This window comes from Xenopus laevis, chromosome 6L (genome assembly GCF_017654675.1).
Source record: "Xenopus laevis strain J_2021 chromosome 6L, Xenopus_laevis_v10.1, whole genome shotgun sequence".
Lineage (NCBI taxonomy): Eukaryota > Metazoa > Chordata > Amphibia > Anura > Pipidae > Xenopus > Xenopus laevis.
This window is the reverse complement of record NC_054381.1, coordinates 153,595,902-153,613,199: the sequence shown is the minus strand read 5'-3', so window position 1 is coordinate 153,613,199 and position 17,298 is coordinate 153,595,902. Positions and strand designations below refer to the sequence as shown.

The following is a 17,298-nucleotide window of genomic DNA, read 5'->3' as shown; positions in this document are numbered from 1 at the left end:
CTGGATTAAGAACAAGGTACTGTTTTATTATTACAGAGGCAAAGGAAATCATTTTTTTAAAATCTGAATTATTCGATTAAAACTACGTTTTTGTAAAAACGCCTTGCTGTAATTCTGAGCTCTCTGGATAACAAGTTTCTAGATAAGGTTTGCTATACCTGTACAGAAAGACCCCCAATTCCCAAGCATATTTTATAAGAGATTTCAAATATCTTGTATAAAAAACCCATTTATCTGATTATATTGGCACCAATATGAATAGAACATTGTTCCTTAGAATGAAACAATATGGATATAGGGAACTCGAGAACCGGATCCTTTCCTTCTATTCACTGGCGCATTTTGTGTGAAAGTGAGCTGCCATTATTCATTTATGGTGGTGGGATAATGATTCATACATTAAGGATAGCATCATTGTAATGCTACAGTATAGCAGTGTAATTGTCTCCTATTGCAGCACAAAGCCAAGAATGAGATCAGAGCCTTTATTGTCGGCCCTGGAGCCTTTTAATCTGCTGTAGCCTTGGCTTGCACTGATCTTATTCCTCCTGCTAATAAAAGGCAACATGGCACTTTCTCGTAGCAGCAAAATTCAGGCAATATCAGTGGTCAGAACTGGCAACCGGAGAACAATGGGGCATAAAGAGCAGGCCACAAGCAGGAAGGGCTAACTAAACCTTTAACTGTTTTGTATTAGTATTAGATACGTTATTTTGCACTGAGCATCTTTCCCCAGTATAATCTGTGAGTTGACATGAGGCCAAACTCTTTGTATATGATATGAGATTATGTGGAAACCTGTTATCCAGAAAGCTACAAATTACGACAAGGTGATTTCGCTTCGACTCCATTTTAATAATATAATTCAACATTTTAGAGCATAAAATAAAACAATAGCTTGTACTTGATCTCAACTAAGATATTGTATGTACTAGTCAATCTGGAGCCTTTAGGAGGTACACTCAGACGCACACGGGTTTCTGGTGTTCACTGATGCCCTTTAGGGGCCCCGGGCTTTCAGTTACATTGCTGCCAAACCACAGAGAAAAAGTGCATTTTAGGTAGCAACAAGTCTGAAATGAGGTACCGGCAAGGATTAGGCAAAAAACGTAGTCAATCAGGCAAGAGAATCAAGGCAGGCGGCAGGAATCAAGGTCAAAAACAGGCAGAAGTCAAAAAAACAAAGTAGTCAATCGCAATAAAAACGCTTTGACAGGATTTGAAAACAAAAGCCAGCTTTGGCACTGACAAAAATTTGGCTTTTTAAAGGGAATTTGGCAGCAAAATTCAAATTCCGCACCAAATCATGAAGTCATGATGCACGGTATCTTGACGTGAGCATCGCAACGCACTGCATCAATGCTGGCAAATCTACGCCAGCATTACTTTAAGGATGGTGACGTCAGCGGCGGACACGCCTGCACCCCGTCACCCTGGAAGAGATGCGCCAGGAGGTAAGGACACTCAGGCCCGGATTTGTGGCGAGGCCACATAGGCCCGGGCCTAAGGCGGCAAAAAATAGGGGCGGCATGTCGCCCAGCCGCATTGTGGGGACGTGTGCGTCCCCATTCAATGACACCAGCTGCGCTGGCGCTTTTTTGCCGGGGAGCTGGGAAGGGGAAGAACTAGGACCGTGTGGCCGCCTGGTCGGACCGTGCGGCCTAGGGGCGGCCAGCAAACAAATCCGGCACTGAGGACACTGAGCGATCTCCCGGCGTGTCTTACAGATATAATTAATCCTTATTGGAGGCAAAGCAATCCTATTGGGTTTAATTAATGTTTTCCTGATTTTTAGTAGACTTAAGGTATGGTGATCTAAATTACAGAAAGACCCCTTATCCACGATATCCCTGGTCCCGAGTATTCTGGATGACAGATCCTATACCTGTACTTCAATAATGGAGCATAAGGAGTTGCACCTCTTTGTATGCAGCACTGCCTACAGGAAGGGGTCGGTGGCCCTTGGGAGTCCCTGCATGTGTAAATTGAGGAGTTTCAGGGGACTTAATTAGATATAACGCCTGCTAATGGTGTAACTGCTCTGTTGTACGACTTGTGCCAAATTTCTAGGCTAGTGCAGAGTATACAAGCAGCACAGGAATGTCTAGGTACAGTTCTTTAGCAGACCTTAGCATTTGTGATCAGCTCTTTGTAAAAGAGACCCCTTTTCTTACATACAGTAAAAGAAGATCTTGCTATCAAAAAATATTTCATTTGCATGAAGATATAATATATAGAAATCTACAAAGTTAACCAGGAACTTCCTACAGTCCTAAAATACAAGCCCATCAACAGTGTTTGCTCCAATATTGAATGTCAAGCAGCAGTTTTGCACCTGTTTTGTGCACTTTGAACCCTGCCCATCTCTACTAAATGAGGTAAAGATGTACAGTCTCATCTTGTGATATCTTCTTACAATTGCATTATTCATAAGAGCTTGCTGCTCCATGTCTCATTGGTTCCCAATTCAGAAGCATATTTCTAGGAGCAAGGGAGACTTGCCAGGAATCAGGAATACCCCAGCAAAAGGAATTTTAGGAATAGCAATAGAATTTGTGAATTTACACTTCTGCAAGAGATTATATATCAGAAAATAATCGTACACAGAATGAGCATCATCAGGAGATGAGGGGAAATACAAGTTGATTGCTTTATGGAACCCAGTTGACTGATAACAAGTAGAATAAATTTTGTGGATGAAGAAACCCTCAGTACATGATATGGGTTTCCTTCTAGTCCAACAGACTCCAACTCTTGCTTGGAGTGCAGTGCTCACAGCAAATGCAAGATGGCGCATCCTTAGTTTCCTTAGACAGGTTCTGTGTTTTCCACTGGTGTCTGTTCCCACAGGTAAATACCAATAGGGAATGAAATCAATTTACACCACATGGCACAAACTACATTACAGTAAACTGTAAACCCAATGTGTGTGGGAACTCAGGGAGGCACAAAGGTCATATTTTGAATTCATGTTAGTTTTCAAAAACTCCCCTAAACTCCCAGAAATTCGAAATTCGACCAATCGAAATTTATTAAAAAAAAAAAAGTCGAATTTTTTAAACTCAGATGAATGTAATCGACCCAAAAACTTGATATATACTTCACCAATGGCATTATGGTGTAGAGAAATCCTATGTACAAACTGGAGTGTTCCTCCATGTTCCAGGAAGTCCCTTGTGCAATTAGCTGGGGTGTGAGTATAACTATTTAAAGCAGGCACTGTGTAATGATAAATAGTAGTGATGGGCGAATTTATTTACCAGGCGTGAAAATTCGCTGGCGAAAATTAGTCAGCGTAATTTTCCAGCGAATTCTAGTAAAAAACTAGACGCCGGCGCATTTGGTGAATTTTTTGCCGTTTTGAAAATTTCACAAGAAATTAACTAATTTTTCTGCGAAGCGAAACGCCACAAATTCGCCCATCACTAATAAATAGACTGACATACCCCAGCAAACTCCTCCTGACTTTTCTGCTCTGATTGCTATTGGCCATATTTTAGAACCAGTTGATCATTGATAGCTACATTAAAACTGAACACATATGAAATCAAAATGCTAAATGGCTAAATGACACCAGCTTATGTAGATGCCTCCTGTTGGCTACATGGTTTATTTAATAGCCTTGGGTATGATGGCAAGGGCTTTAAACATATGTCAATTCAATTCAAATGCACCTTTGTGTCTTTGAGTGTGTTTCCTAATGTAGTTGCATGCATTTGTACATGCATTTTTTCATACATCTTAAATAAGTATGCATTTGGTTGAGCAAGAGCCCCCAATCAAGTGGGACAGGCGGGTGTCTTGCAGGGGACATAACCCACCCAGTCATGGACTCTGAAAGGGGAGTTTGGCTGAACCAGGCATTTCTGGTGTTCTGGTGGTCCAAATTTGACTTAGCTGAGAGGGTCCATCCTCTAAGGGGGCTGTGCTACTAGTGAAATAATAGTTTGGGCTCCCAGGGGGATGGGCTCTTCTAACTAAGTATTCTTTGGTTGGACTGTTAACATTGAAAGGGCATAAGAGTTTGGCTGAACCAGGCATTTCTGGTGTTGATTATTGATTATTCTATTTAGACAACCAATGAAAATTGGTCCACGTTTGACTTAGCTGAGAGGGTCCATCCTCTAAGGGGGCTGTGCTACTAGTGAAATAATAGTCTGGACTCCTAGGGAGGAATAACTAAGTAGTATAGGTTTGGACTGTTGATAGCCTGCAATTCCTTGTCCTCTATATATTCTTTTGGATAGCAATATATTAAAATGCTATAAAGCAATTTCATGCAACTGAAAGCTTTCTCATAGACCTTATTATAATTGTAACATGTGGCTTAAAGCATATTAAATACAATAAAAACCTGGCACAGCCTAAACCCAGATCATCGGTTCAGTTGGGTAGAAAAAAATGGCATAATATAGTGGGGCTCAAAGTTGACCGCAAGGACAATCCCTTTCCCTGTGCATCTAAATTAAGTGCCAATTAATCTTTCTGTTAGTGTGCATTTTTTGGCAAGGTTATGAGCATGCCATGTACTTACCAACCATTGCTCTCTTGTTTTTCCCAGGTAAGTATGTACCCAAAACATCGCCTATACTTTTCCTGCATTAGGGATGTAGCGAACTGTTCGCCGGCGAACTTGTTCGCGCGAACTTCGACCGTTCGCGTCCGCCTAATGTTCGCGAACGTTTGGGAACGTTCGCATTTTGAGTTCGCGTTCGATTCGAATACAAATCGTTCGACCATTCGACCATTCGACCGCTAAAATCGAAAGATTTCCATTCGTTCGAACGATTTCCATTCGTTCGAACGATTTCCATTCGTTCGAACGATTAAAATCCTTCGAACGTTCGATTCGAATGAAAATCCTTCGATCGAACGATTAAAATCCTTCGATCGAACGATTAAAATCCTTCGAACGTTCGATTCGAATGAAAAATCCTTCGAACGTTCGAATCGAACGATTTTAGCGGGTGTTCGGCAGTTCGCTACATCCCTATCCTGCATCTGCTACACCATAACTTAATGCCGTAACATTGCTGAAACTGTATCTGTATAGCTTCAGCTGAAAATCAAATGGAAATTTTACACTCAAACAAAATCCTATTTCTGTGCAAATTCTTTCTTGGCCAGTTCATTATCATTCCGAAGTAAAACTTGAAAGATCTGGAGAAAAGGCTTGTTTTGTCTGCAAATTTGTTTCCCCTGCCTTATGTGTGTGTGGCTTTTGCATATTTATAAAAGGGCAGTGTAGCGTGGAAAAGCAAGATATTCAATCCGCCGGAATGTTAAATCAGCCGTTTGGAACGTGCTGCTTTCTTTAGTGCCAAATGTGTGAATTCCACCCTGGCTGAAAAATATGCAGATTTTCAAGTGGGTTTTTGAATACCAGACATGGATAAGGCTGCTGGAAGGTGCAGAGAGCCAACGGCAGAAGAGCTGATGGATTGGAGGACTATTTAGGCTGGTCTTTAAAAAAATGCAACAGAGAACTTAACATCTAAAAAAATTTGGTTGGTTGGTGAGCAACATGTTGATCATGAGCCACTGGTTGGGGATCCCTGGTCTAAAGGCAGTGGTTCCAAAACTGAAGGGTTGGCCCCTTTTGGGTGTAGAACAGTTGCATGGTCTCTCTGAAGGTCAGAGAGGGTCAGATTGATGGAAGAGTACCTATTTTATCTTCTAGATACATGTGAAAGCCCTGCTTGAAGGTCAATGAGGATAAGTAATTGGGGTAAAACTTGTGCTCTTATCAAAATGTTGGAGGCTTGAAGTGAAAAGTCCAACAGCCATTGTCCTAGATTAATAATGGGCAAAATGATGGATTCACAATATTTCTAAATACTGATCCAGATCACTGCTTCTTCTAGCACTTCTTCTAGCAATCCCGTGGAACCCAAAGCACTTTTACAGAAAATAAAGACAGCCATTATTGACGCGCTAAGTAATCTGGTATACCAGGAGATTAAGTGACTTGTCCAGGGTCACATGGAGTCAGCGTCAGACTGGGGGGATCTGAGCCCACCAGGGCTGCAGCATTGGGGCCCACAAACACCCCTGGGTCCACTGTCCCTTATCCCCATGAATCCCAGCTACAACACTCATCCACCCCCTTCCCCCTGTCAGTGCTTACCTCTGTTCTCTGCTTTTCACAATTGGGGCAAGGAGGAGGTTAGGGAGCACACAATCTAATGCGGCTAGGAGTGGGCTAGGCTGACGTTTTTTCATGGTTTCCCACCAGCCCCACCCTGCAAGGAGTTGCCACAAGGAATTGAAGTCCTCTACACGAGACCCCCACATCAAAGTCTGATTAAATAACCTCTAGGTCATCTCCTCCACATAAAGGTAGTACAAGGCCACTGGCCAAATACATTTATTTAGGTCAAGGAACCCCAACATAATTACTCTCTGTTTCGAGGTATATACTTTACAGGTAATTCATGAGTTGTTAGGCCTACAATTAGAACTACAATGGGGTTGTGCTGGGCAGAACTTCTAGTCAACAAAGATCAGATTCAGGCCATTTCATTAGATTGTACTTTTTACCAAGAACAGTCTCCTAACAAGTAACTGTCCTACTGTTTCACAGGAGAGGCTCGTTTTATCAGTATTACCCCGATTTGTTGTACTTGAAATGATCAATGACATGACCAATGTTGAAGATGAGCATCTACAGCATCAGTTCCACAAGATTTATATCCACCGCTATGAAAATGTCAGGTAAGGGAACTAATGATCAGGACATTTAACTTGTAATGTATAATTCATGTATAATGCTTAATGAGTTCCTTTTTGATGTGCAGAATACTGAAGAGCTCCTTCCATATATTTTTCCCTAAGCACTAGGGTTACAAACAATTACCATTACCAATTTGAACAACCATAATTTATTTAATTTTCCTTTCTCTATAATATTACTATGGTGTCTCCTCTTGTTTAAGTCTACCCTGGGGTTTATTGGGGGTTTTTGTGTTGGCAGTGGTGGTGGTGGAATCTCTGATGGATCCTTCTTCATTAGGTAAAGGTCAGATATCTTTGATCTTGACCTCAAGCTCAGAGAGCCATATATTAATACTGTAGTGTAGTATTAGATGGAATGAGATCCGTCAAAATATTGGGAAAGGCAAATCCCCTATACAAATCTATAGGGAACAATGATCAAGGAATTAAAAGGATTAATTCATGGGCCCTGTACACAATGAGAACTATGGCCAAACATCTCATTCACTATGGGGCAAATTTATATTTATAAAAGGGAAAATAGTGTTCAGCTCCTTTTATCTGTGGTGATATCCCCAGCTCTTTGTTCACTGGAATCGGAATTGAAGGTAAATATTTTTCAAAGAGTTAGCTCTCTTATGTGAGTTGCATTCTCCACCTTTTTTAATATGGCACAAGGTTCAAATTGCAGTTTGCACCTGCCACTGCTACGGAAGCCAGTGCTCCTAATTTATGGGCCCTAAAAGTATCGATTCTGTGTTTCTTAGCACTTGGGTGTATGTATATTTTTATTTATATACTGTAGCACTACTTATGTACACAGCGCTGTACAGAAGAACAATAAATTAATTAATTGTATAATTATAAATAAAAAAAATACAAAGTACAGTTGCATTAGAGATTAAAAGCTATGTGTCAAAGAAACAAGACGAGGGAGGTCCCTGCTCCAGTACCATTTCCAATGGAAGAGGAGCCCTAACAGCTAAAATATCTTTTACATTGTTACTTACTGAGCTTTACTCATTGTTTTATAAACTAGCATAATTTCCTCATTATTTTCTTTGGTTTGTACAATTCAATTTGGCTTTTATACAGGAGTCTTGAATTAGCTGGCAATGATTGCGTGATATGCATAATAACCTAATGCATTTAACTACATTCTCTCTCCATCCCTGTGTTATTTTCAAGCATTTTAAGATTTCTTCAAATCTCTGGTTAATGAGCTGTAAAATACGCAAGTGACTTAATGTAGCCTCAATGAGGCTGAAGTACACACTCCCCTCCTATTGCTTTCTGTACCTAAGATGACGGCAGATCTCTCTATACCATCCTATTTCCTAATTGCACTGAAGTCAAGGTTACACTGAACCAATTAATGCTTTAAATGCCCCTGAGAAACTTTTGCCAAGAAAAGTGTTCCCTAATGAGCAGGGCAATAGGGAATCTATGGAGAGTTTAGAAGATGTTCAGCTATCAACTAGTGTACTAATGAAAATGAAATATTAATGCTATTTCCATGTTTTATTCAGCATTCTTTTTGCAGACGTCAAAGGATTCACAAACCTGTCCACTACACTCTCAGCCCAAGAGTTAGTCCGGATGTTGAATGAACTCTTTGCGAGATTTGATCGACTAGCTCATGTGAGTTGCGTTCACTTTGAAAAATATCAAAATGCATGTTGTTAAGAAGGTGATGCTTAGTAGTTATGCTTTACTATTTAATGTCCTCTAAATTGTTTCCACAATTTATATGAGTCGCTCTGCTTTCTGAGCAGGGTCAGGTTAAATGCATGGGTACACTCTGTAATATTGAAGGTGTCTTGGAATTTAAGGAATCACTCGAGGTAAAGAGAAAGTTTATTGTCAAACTCGGAACTCACAAAGAGTCATAACCCAGAATCACAGGGATTTTATAGGTTTGTAAAAAAGGGAATTACTTGTGAGAGAGCATAAAGATATTGATCCACAGCACAGAGAAATAAAGAACTGCTCTAGCCAAGCAGGTGGCTCTGCCTCAAGGCCAGTGTACTAGTGACCAAGTCTAGCTTGAGAACAGAATTCATCCACAGAGTTGTATTTTTTTTCAGTGGAAAGGGTCTCCAAGTTGATACAAACATACACATCACAATCTTTCACAATAAGCAGTGATTCCTAATCACATTCAATTTGCAAAACCTCTGAATCCCAGTGATGCCTCAAAGTAGTGATCTCCAACCAGTAGCTCTGAAAATGTTGCTCACCAACCCCTTGGAATGTCTTACTTGGAGTCAAGTGTAGTTGCATAAAAAACAGATGTACTGCCAAACAGAGCCTCCAAGTTTTATCCCATTTACTTATCCTCATTAACCTTCAAGCAGGGCTTTCACATGTATCTAGAAGAGTGAATAGGTATTTTTCCACCAATCTGACCCTCTATGACCTTCAGAGAGACCATGCCACTGTTCTATACCCCAAAGGGGCCAACCCCACTCCACATACGGGCTATCAAATAGCCAGTCACAGCCCATATTTGGCACCCACATTAACTTTTTTCATGCTTGTGTTGCTCCCCAACTCTTTTTATATTTGAGTGTGGCTTGTGGATAAAAAAAAAGGTTGGCGACCCCTGCCTCAAAGTTATTGTCTACTACCCTGGTCATAATAACTTGAGCCCTACTCTAGTAGGTGATCACTTTTGGAAATAACCATGTCCTACTTTTCCTCTGTGGAACACACAATTGATCTAACTTGCTACTCTACTCTGGCCCCACACTTTCAGAGGGTGTTAGAACAGGGATTCATTTCATACCATCTAATCCTATTTCACAAGGTCCCTCTACCCAACTTCCACTCTCCAAATTTCAGAACGCTTCTTTACCAGGGCCTCCCACTACCATCCACCCTCCTCCACAGAGTGCCGGACAAATAGATTTAGGGCTAGTTAACTCTACCTTTTATAAGATAGGGATTACCCATAATTCCCTTGTAGCAAAAAGGATCACTTACCTCCTACAGACAGGGACACTACTGCCATGAGATGAGTAATTGCCTTCTCCACTAGCGATGGTGCCCTCTTCACTCCACTGCAATGCTTTAAAAGGTAAGCACTGGGTGCAAGGAGGGGGCATTCAAAAGGCTTTCTCTGGGTGGCAAATGCCCCTGGAAGCCCCCTGCCTACAGAGAATGTATAATTCACGTCTTCACAGTAGAATAAAATGTACTGTACCCTTTAATCCCCCTACTGTACAGTTTTAAAGGAGAGAGTTGGAGAATATACTCTACTGTTGCTTTCAGTTTATGAGAAAACTTAGGTTGCTGTTCCTGTGCTTAGTACAGGGAAATAACTATCCTAATACATGAAATGTTACAGGTTAAAAGATACCGCACCTACATGTGTGACATATTAGAATCCCTTTTAATCTCACAGGTGTCTAATTCAGGCATGTAACTGTATAATTTCATCCACATGTTGGACCTCATCATCATTTCCTGTCAAAACTGGGAAATTTCAACTGCAATTTTGGCATGAATGGGCTGTGGTTATTAGTCATAGAAAAATGATATCCAAGCCTCCATTGGCTCACTGACGCCAGCAGAATGTGGGCTTTATAGATATATAGATAAAGAGAAAATGTGCTGCATTTAAAACTAGGCTGTTACTATTCTTTGTTATTTTCTTAAATCAACAGTAAATAATAGGAAAAAGTCTGTTGTCTATGGATGTTACATTTCACTTCATAGTTGGAGACTGCCTCATACTCAAATAAATAACAGGTTTATGAGTATATGTGATATTTATTTGAACAACAACGGTTCCAAAACTCTCGGACTGGCACTCCAATGGGAACATGGAGAGTAGCTTGAAGACTGCACCTAAAGGCCAAATAGGGCTAGATTTGGAGAGAAGGCTTATTTATTCTTCCAGATACTTAACATAAAGCTTCAATTTAGTAGGACTTAAAGGAATTGTTCAGTATAAAAGTAAAAACTAGGTAAATAGGATGTGCAAAATAAAAAATGTTTCTAATCTAGTTAGTTAGCCAAAAATGTAATGTATAAAGGCTGGAGCGACTGGATGTCTAACAGAACAGAAAACTACTTCCTGCTTTGCAGCTCTCTTGGTTTTCACTGATTGGTTACCAGGCAGTAACCAATAAGTGACTTGATGGGGGTTATATGAGTCATAACTGTTGCTTTTGAATCTGAGCTGAATGCTGAGGATCAATTGCAAACTCACTGAACAGTTATGTCCCATGTGGCCCCCCTTCAAGTCACAGACTAACTCAGAGTTAGAGAGCTGAAAAGCAGGAAGTAGTGTTCTGGCTATTATGTTACACATCCAGTCACTCCAGCCTTTATACATTACATTTTTTGGATAACTAACTATATTAGAAACATTTTTTTAGTGTGCACTGCCTATCTATTTACCTAGTTTTTATGTTTACACTGAACTGATCCTTTAAGGCTTTATATTTTGTTGGTCAGGGTCAAGCAGCTCTTGTAAGGTTGGACTCAGGACCAAGAAGGAAGCTGTATAAAGAAAGTCTAATTTGTATTATCTGAAGGGTTAAGAAAGTTCAAAGTTGTAACCAGGCAAAAGATCAGGGCAGGCAGCAAATAGCAAAGTCAAGAATCAAAGAGAGAAGGTCAGGAGCCAGGAATAAGTAAAAAAAAGAATTATAGCGCACTCAGGAGTATAAACTATATTCGGGAATTGAACCAAGGTCCTTGGCAACCAAATTTAGCACCAAACTGCAGTGTAATGGCCTCATGTGTCTACGTGATGGTATCACTTCAACTCAAGGCATGTGGCTCATGGGCGCCACAATTTTGACTGTGGCCAAATAGGAGAGAAATACCATTGCGTTAACCTCACAGTTGGACCAGTTGATTAATATCCCAGTTTTGTTTTAAGCTAGGGAAATCCTAGCCAAAGCTTAATTTAATGACTCAGATGACTTCTAACACATATCTTTTTTATTTCAAATTGGAATATTCAAATGAGCATTTGAGCATGTTACTCACAGCCCTTTTAAGCTTATTTAATAGAGAAATGTAGAGAAAGTTATTTTGCTAGTTGAATAGCCCTTTGGAACCAATCAAAAGTTAGCTTTCATATAAAACAGTTGTAAAGCAGACTGAATATTTCCGATTGCATTTTGTTGAATACAGGACAGGGAGAAGCAGTAGCTGGTGTTACCCCATATTCCTGGATGTTTAGATAGAGTGGGAGAACTGTAGGATAGTGCTACCATATCTACCAATTTATTTCTTAGATGTGTCATTTAAAATGCAGGAGAAGTTGCTCGGGTGAAACCCTAGACACCAAATCCGTTCCTGAAACAGCTGTTTGACCTGTTTTGTGATACCGTCTGTCATATGAAGCCACCTTGTATAGTAAATCAATTAGACTGTCAAGACAACAAGCCTTGGGTTGTCATCTGATAGCCATGCTTTTGAGGATCTCATGAGTTTATTCCTGTACATAGTCCTAATTGGATATTAGCCAACGTTGTCCATTTGCATTGGATATATGAAATCACGTGATTATCTCATGATAATAAAAATTGTAATGTAGTTGATTCCAGTCCAGACAACCCTCTATTATTCTTAAGGAGTCACCTATATTTATACCACCCACAGGACAGAGCAAGGGACATGGTTGGAGTATAACAGGGCACATTCTAATGGTTCATGGTCAACAGCCGCCTGCATTTCGGTCTTGGGAGCTTGATGTCCCTGCCCAATACAGACATTCTTTGCATGTCTAGGTCAGCCTTTGCGTTAGAGTGACTTTTAGGTTTATAGAGCGACAGTACAGTATGTGATCAAAGTGGGATGGCCGAGACAACAGAATAGCAGTTGCAGTTTAATCATCAGTGGAAATCCCCCCCCCACACCTTGGGTTGCCCATGATACAGCATTTTTTTTTTTCAAAACTGCTGACATTTGAAATGCAATAATGTAAAGCAAAACCTTTTGAAAGCTTTTTGCAATGGACACCGGTCATTCAATACCATGGACATCACCCAACATAATTACCTGTAATAGATCCCACTGATAGAACTATGACCTACAACCACCTTCCCTGTACATGTGGTGGCAATAGAGCACTAAAGCATGAGAGGTTATGCAATATCGGAAGCCTCTACAGACCAACCAAAAACAACATAAATATGCAGAATTGTTTAGTACAGGGGAGTACTTTGCACAGTGTAGTTTTATGGTATGTCTCTTTTTAGACCAGGGATCCCCAACCTTTTTTACCCATGAGCCACATTCAAATTTGAAAAGAGTTGGGGAGCAACACAAGCCTGAAAAAGTCCCTTGGGTGCCAAATAAGGGCTGTGATTGACTATTTGGTAGTGCCTATGTGGACTGACAGCCTACAGGAGACTCTACTTAGCACTACATGTTGCTCAAAAGCTACGCGTTGGGAATCACTGTTTTAGACTATAGGTAGATTTGGGAATGTTCCTGTTGAACTGTGCTTATTACAGGAGTATATTGGTCTATGCTGGTAAAGTTTTATGTTATTGACCAACTCCCTGCTGTAATTCTTTGTGTTCTGCCCCAACCCCAAAAAGCTTCAGATCCTACACCTTGAACCACTAGACTATATCCTTTATTTTCTTTCTTGAAAAGGTATTATAATGAAAAAGGAGGGCTGTTGGATATTAGAGACAACTACTGTATAATTTAATTATTATAATTTCCACCATGGCCACCCCCTCTCAACCCACACATGATAAATAATCATGGAATCAAAATAGTTCTAAGTAGTTATATTTCTTCTTGCTCCCTTAATTCACAAGGTACTAGCTCAGGAATTGAACAGCCTTATATGTTTTCATGGTCATGGAATGAGGGCATGAAACATATCCACCCAATTCTGACCATTCTAGACAATTTTAAGCAACTCTAGCCTTCTCAAGTGCTTCACTGGTCTCTTTGTAGAGCATAATTGTGTTATTCTCAAAGCTGTTAAAGGGGTGGTTCGCCTTTAAGGTAACTTTTAGTATGTTATAGAATGCCCCATTCTAAGCAACTTTTTATTTGGTCTTTAATATTTATAGGTTTATAATTATTTTTTTTACTCTTTCCAGCTTTCAAATGGGGGTCACTGACCCATCTAAAAAACAAATGCTCTGTGAGGCTACACATTTATTGTTATTGCTACTTTTTATTACCTAATTATGCAAATTTACTAAGATGTGGATTTTACTGAACGTTACCTCTTGCGCCAGACTTGCCTTCTCCAGCTCAGACCAGGCGAAGTGCAATAGAGTAGATAGGAGTTCCTCAAAAAATAATTGAACATTTTTCTAAGACCCAAAAAACACTCAGGGTTATAGGCTTCGTCAGCATTCAGCGCCTAGGACGCAACTTTGCATGTTAGTGAATTAACGTTGTCTGAGTGAATTTTCCCCTGGCGAAGTGTTGCGATGCGAAGCCATCGCTGGCAAATTTTCGGTGCTTAGTAAATTTGCCCCTAAAAGTTAACTCAAAGGTGAACAACCCATAAGGACTGTGATTCAGGCCACATTCTTAGATATTGGAAGAACTGTATTTTCTATTGAATAGTAATGATAATAGTAATGAACCCCACATTCAATACATAAATATATGACAATCTAAGTCTGTATTCTATGCCCATTTACAAGGTTTGTGAGTTTCTTAAAGGTCCTGATTAATTTTTTTTCAAGATCAAATAATCTGTGGGAGGGGTTCATTGTTATCAGTTGCAGTTTTAGAATAATTGTTCTAGCTGACTTTACATAATTAGATAAGGGCACACACCTAAATTGCCTGAATGTTCCCATTGTCTTGCTCAGGTTCCAGATTCGCAGCTAATTGGAATACTAGTGCACACAAGGATGACATTTTGATAAGCTGTTCCCTTTCCACAGACTAATTTACATTGACAAATTAATGCAAGCTCCTTACAAATGTTACATCTGTTTTACAGAACGTGCATCTGTCTCACACTTTCTTTCACTTAGATCTTCTGCTTTCTCATTCATCATTGTTCTTCATTTTCAGTTTGGTTTCACTTCTTAACTGTTAGATAGCCAACTAGTTGCTTACCAGCTTTGGCACCGGCCCTGCTCTGTGCCCATATTGCACCCACTGTTCCCTTCAGTTTGAGTCTTGAGGGTCTTTAACTAGAGCTTTTTTCCTTTAAGTGAGCCATCAAAGTGAGGGCTAGAAGAACTTGAAATTTAAGATGCTGAATTGATCATTTTGGATAGACAGTGTAAGATCAGAGAGAGAGATAGGATAGTAGTAGGGTTGGGGTCAGCCTCAAGCAGACAAAGCCAATAAATAATTCAGAAAACAGAATAGGTCAAAAAATGAAGAGCAAGGACAATCAGGAGGTCACCTAGATCATAAGTGCCCCTAGGGTATTAGCAGAGCAGACACTTTCAGGCAACATCTACAGAAAAAGAGCCTGTAAGAGCATTTAAAGCAACAATTATTCACAAAAACATGAACAGGTACAGTGTTTGACTGGGTTGTCCTGGGCCCACCATGGCTGAAACCTCAGGTCTCCCCACATCAGTTGTGAAATTCTCCATCCACTGGCAAGACTTGTCCAACACCACAACCCCACTAGCATGCACTCTGAACGTTCCCAAACGTTCGCGAACATTCGGAACATTCGAAGTTCGCACGAACTAGTTTGCGGGCGAACAGTTCGCTACATCCCTACCATGGAGTGGTCCTTTTAATTGTGGAAGCATTAAGGGGTTGCTAGGAGGTAGTGGGCATGGGTTAATGGGGTCTACAAGGGCTGGGGCCCATCAGGTTTTTCCCCGTGTCCTGGCTGCCCAGTCTGACTCAGAACAGATAAGGCAATGCTTAATAATGCATTTATTTTGTCCACTGCCATGTGAGCACATACATATTATTTATCACAACTATACAGAGGTGACAGCAGACCAGGTAGGCCAGCAGGACACACTAACAACTGCTTCTTCTGTAATATAAACTGCTTGTTCATGTAAACAGTTGCTTAGGTTGTTTTGTAAATATCCAGGAAAATATACATCTTTTGATAAATCTACCATGGGTTCCAAACTGATGTTGCTTCATCTGTTGGTGGACTTCAACAACTAACCAGCTAACATTTCACAATAATACATTTGGTGGACAAACATATTTGGTATCTGTGCTCTAAATTCTTAATTATTTGTTTTTGCATTTGAAGAAATAGGTTGCATCTCGTGATAGCCAAAGTCCGATGGCAAATTGATGTTCATAAATTGGGAAGTACCTTTAAGAGGTGGTTGCTGACTGTGATATCTAGACTGAAGGACATAGCTATTGTATATCTCTGATACTCCCATTCCTAGTGTAGTGTGTTCCATAAGCAAGTGTACAGCCCGGGAAGGGAGAAGAGTTGAGGACATAGAAGAAATTAAATATAGTGGAAAGAGAAAAGTGTTGGGATGGAAATAAAGGGTGCAGAAGGAAGGGAACATATAAGAATCAGAAGGATAGAGTAGGGCAGGGAAAGAGATGATGAGTCAAGTAGGAAGGAGAATATACAGTGTTGTTTTGGAGAGTGGGCTCCTGATATTACATCTCCTGGAGACCCCCTGCCACGCCAGTTCAATATTGCACCTTCAACACTGTATCCTGAAAAAAGGAATGCCAAAGACAATTATCTTCGACGATACCAGGGGATTTTATATAATGTCTGTATTATATTTTCTAGCAGTTTGGATGCTGCTGTAATATTTTTAGACTTGTTAGTCATAAGTCAGAACCCAAGTCTGTAGGTTAGAACCAGAGTACAAACAGAATGTGCTGCTTAGTGACGTCATTTCTGTTTCAAGCTCTTTAATTAGAGAGAAAACCATTATTTGTCAATGGCAGATCTTCTAAGAGCACATTGTGTTTTATCATCAACAGACGTTGCTCAAAGCTGTGCCTTTTATTAAAGTTTCATCATCCCCTTTTTTTTCCCCGGCCGTCACCGGCTCTGAATCATACAGCATGCTTACTGTCATCTGAATTTCACACCCACAGCTTCTGCCAACTTGGACTGTGTGGCCGGCACATTCTAATCAAAGAGGTTTGTGTGAATTTCATGAGCAATGCCATATCTTTCTGTGAAACCTCTCAGGCTCCTTCTCTCCCACGTCCTGCTTGTGCAACGCACTTTTGTTAATGTACGAAAAGTTTTTCCACGTTATTAAATCCTTCTCCTTTGTCCGTATGCACCTGATTGTTACGTCTCTGCGTTAAACTGTGCTTATTATACCACCGGAGCTAAGCGCCATTATTTTGACATCTGTCACTAAATAAGTCGCTACAAATAATTATCCTTCGTAAGGAAATAGACGCCAGGATTTTTTTTTTTTATGCTTCATAATAACAGTGTTTAGCACACCTACGTACATGTATTCATGCAGATACCCACTTTGCAGAGATAACTCAAATAATATCTGATCTGTTATCTAACTTCATTTGTTCGCACTGCAATAGGATTTATGATTGAATTAGATTAGAAGATCCTTGGGACAGAGAGTTCTTTCTTCGTGACCTTTGGATATCGTTGGCCGGCAAATTCATATTCTTGTTTTATTGCTTTACATA

At 40.2% G+C, this 17,298-nt stretch overlaps 1 protein-coding gene across 1 annotated transcript in view; it reads left to right on the top strand.

The window, feature by feature from the left end:
• adcy8.L (adenylate cyclase 8 (brain) L homeolog) overlaps positions 1-17,298 on the top strand; it is a 189,580-nt gene that overhangs the window by 71,899 nt on the left and 100,383 nt on the right. Inside the window, exons 3-4 of the mRNA XM_018268263.2 lie at positions 6,584-6,714; positions 8,244-8,355. Of these exons, the coding sequence (XP_018123752.1) occupies positions 6,584-6,714; positions 8,244-8,355 (243 nt within the window). The remainder of the gene's footprint in view (positions 1-6,583; positions 6,715-8,243; positions 8,356-17,298) is intronic.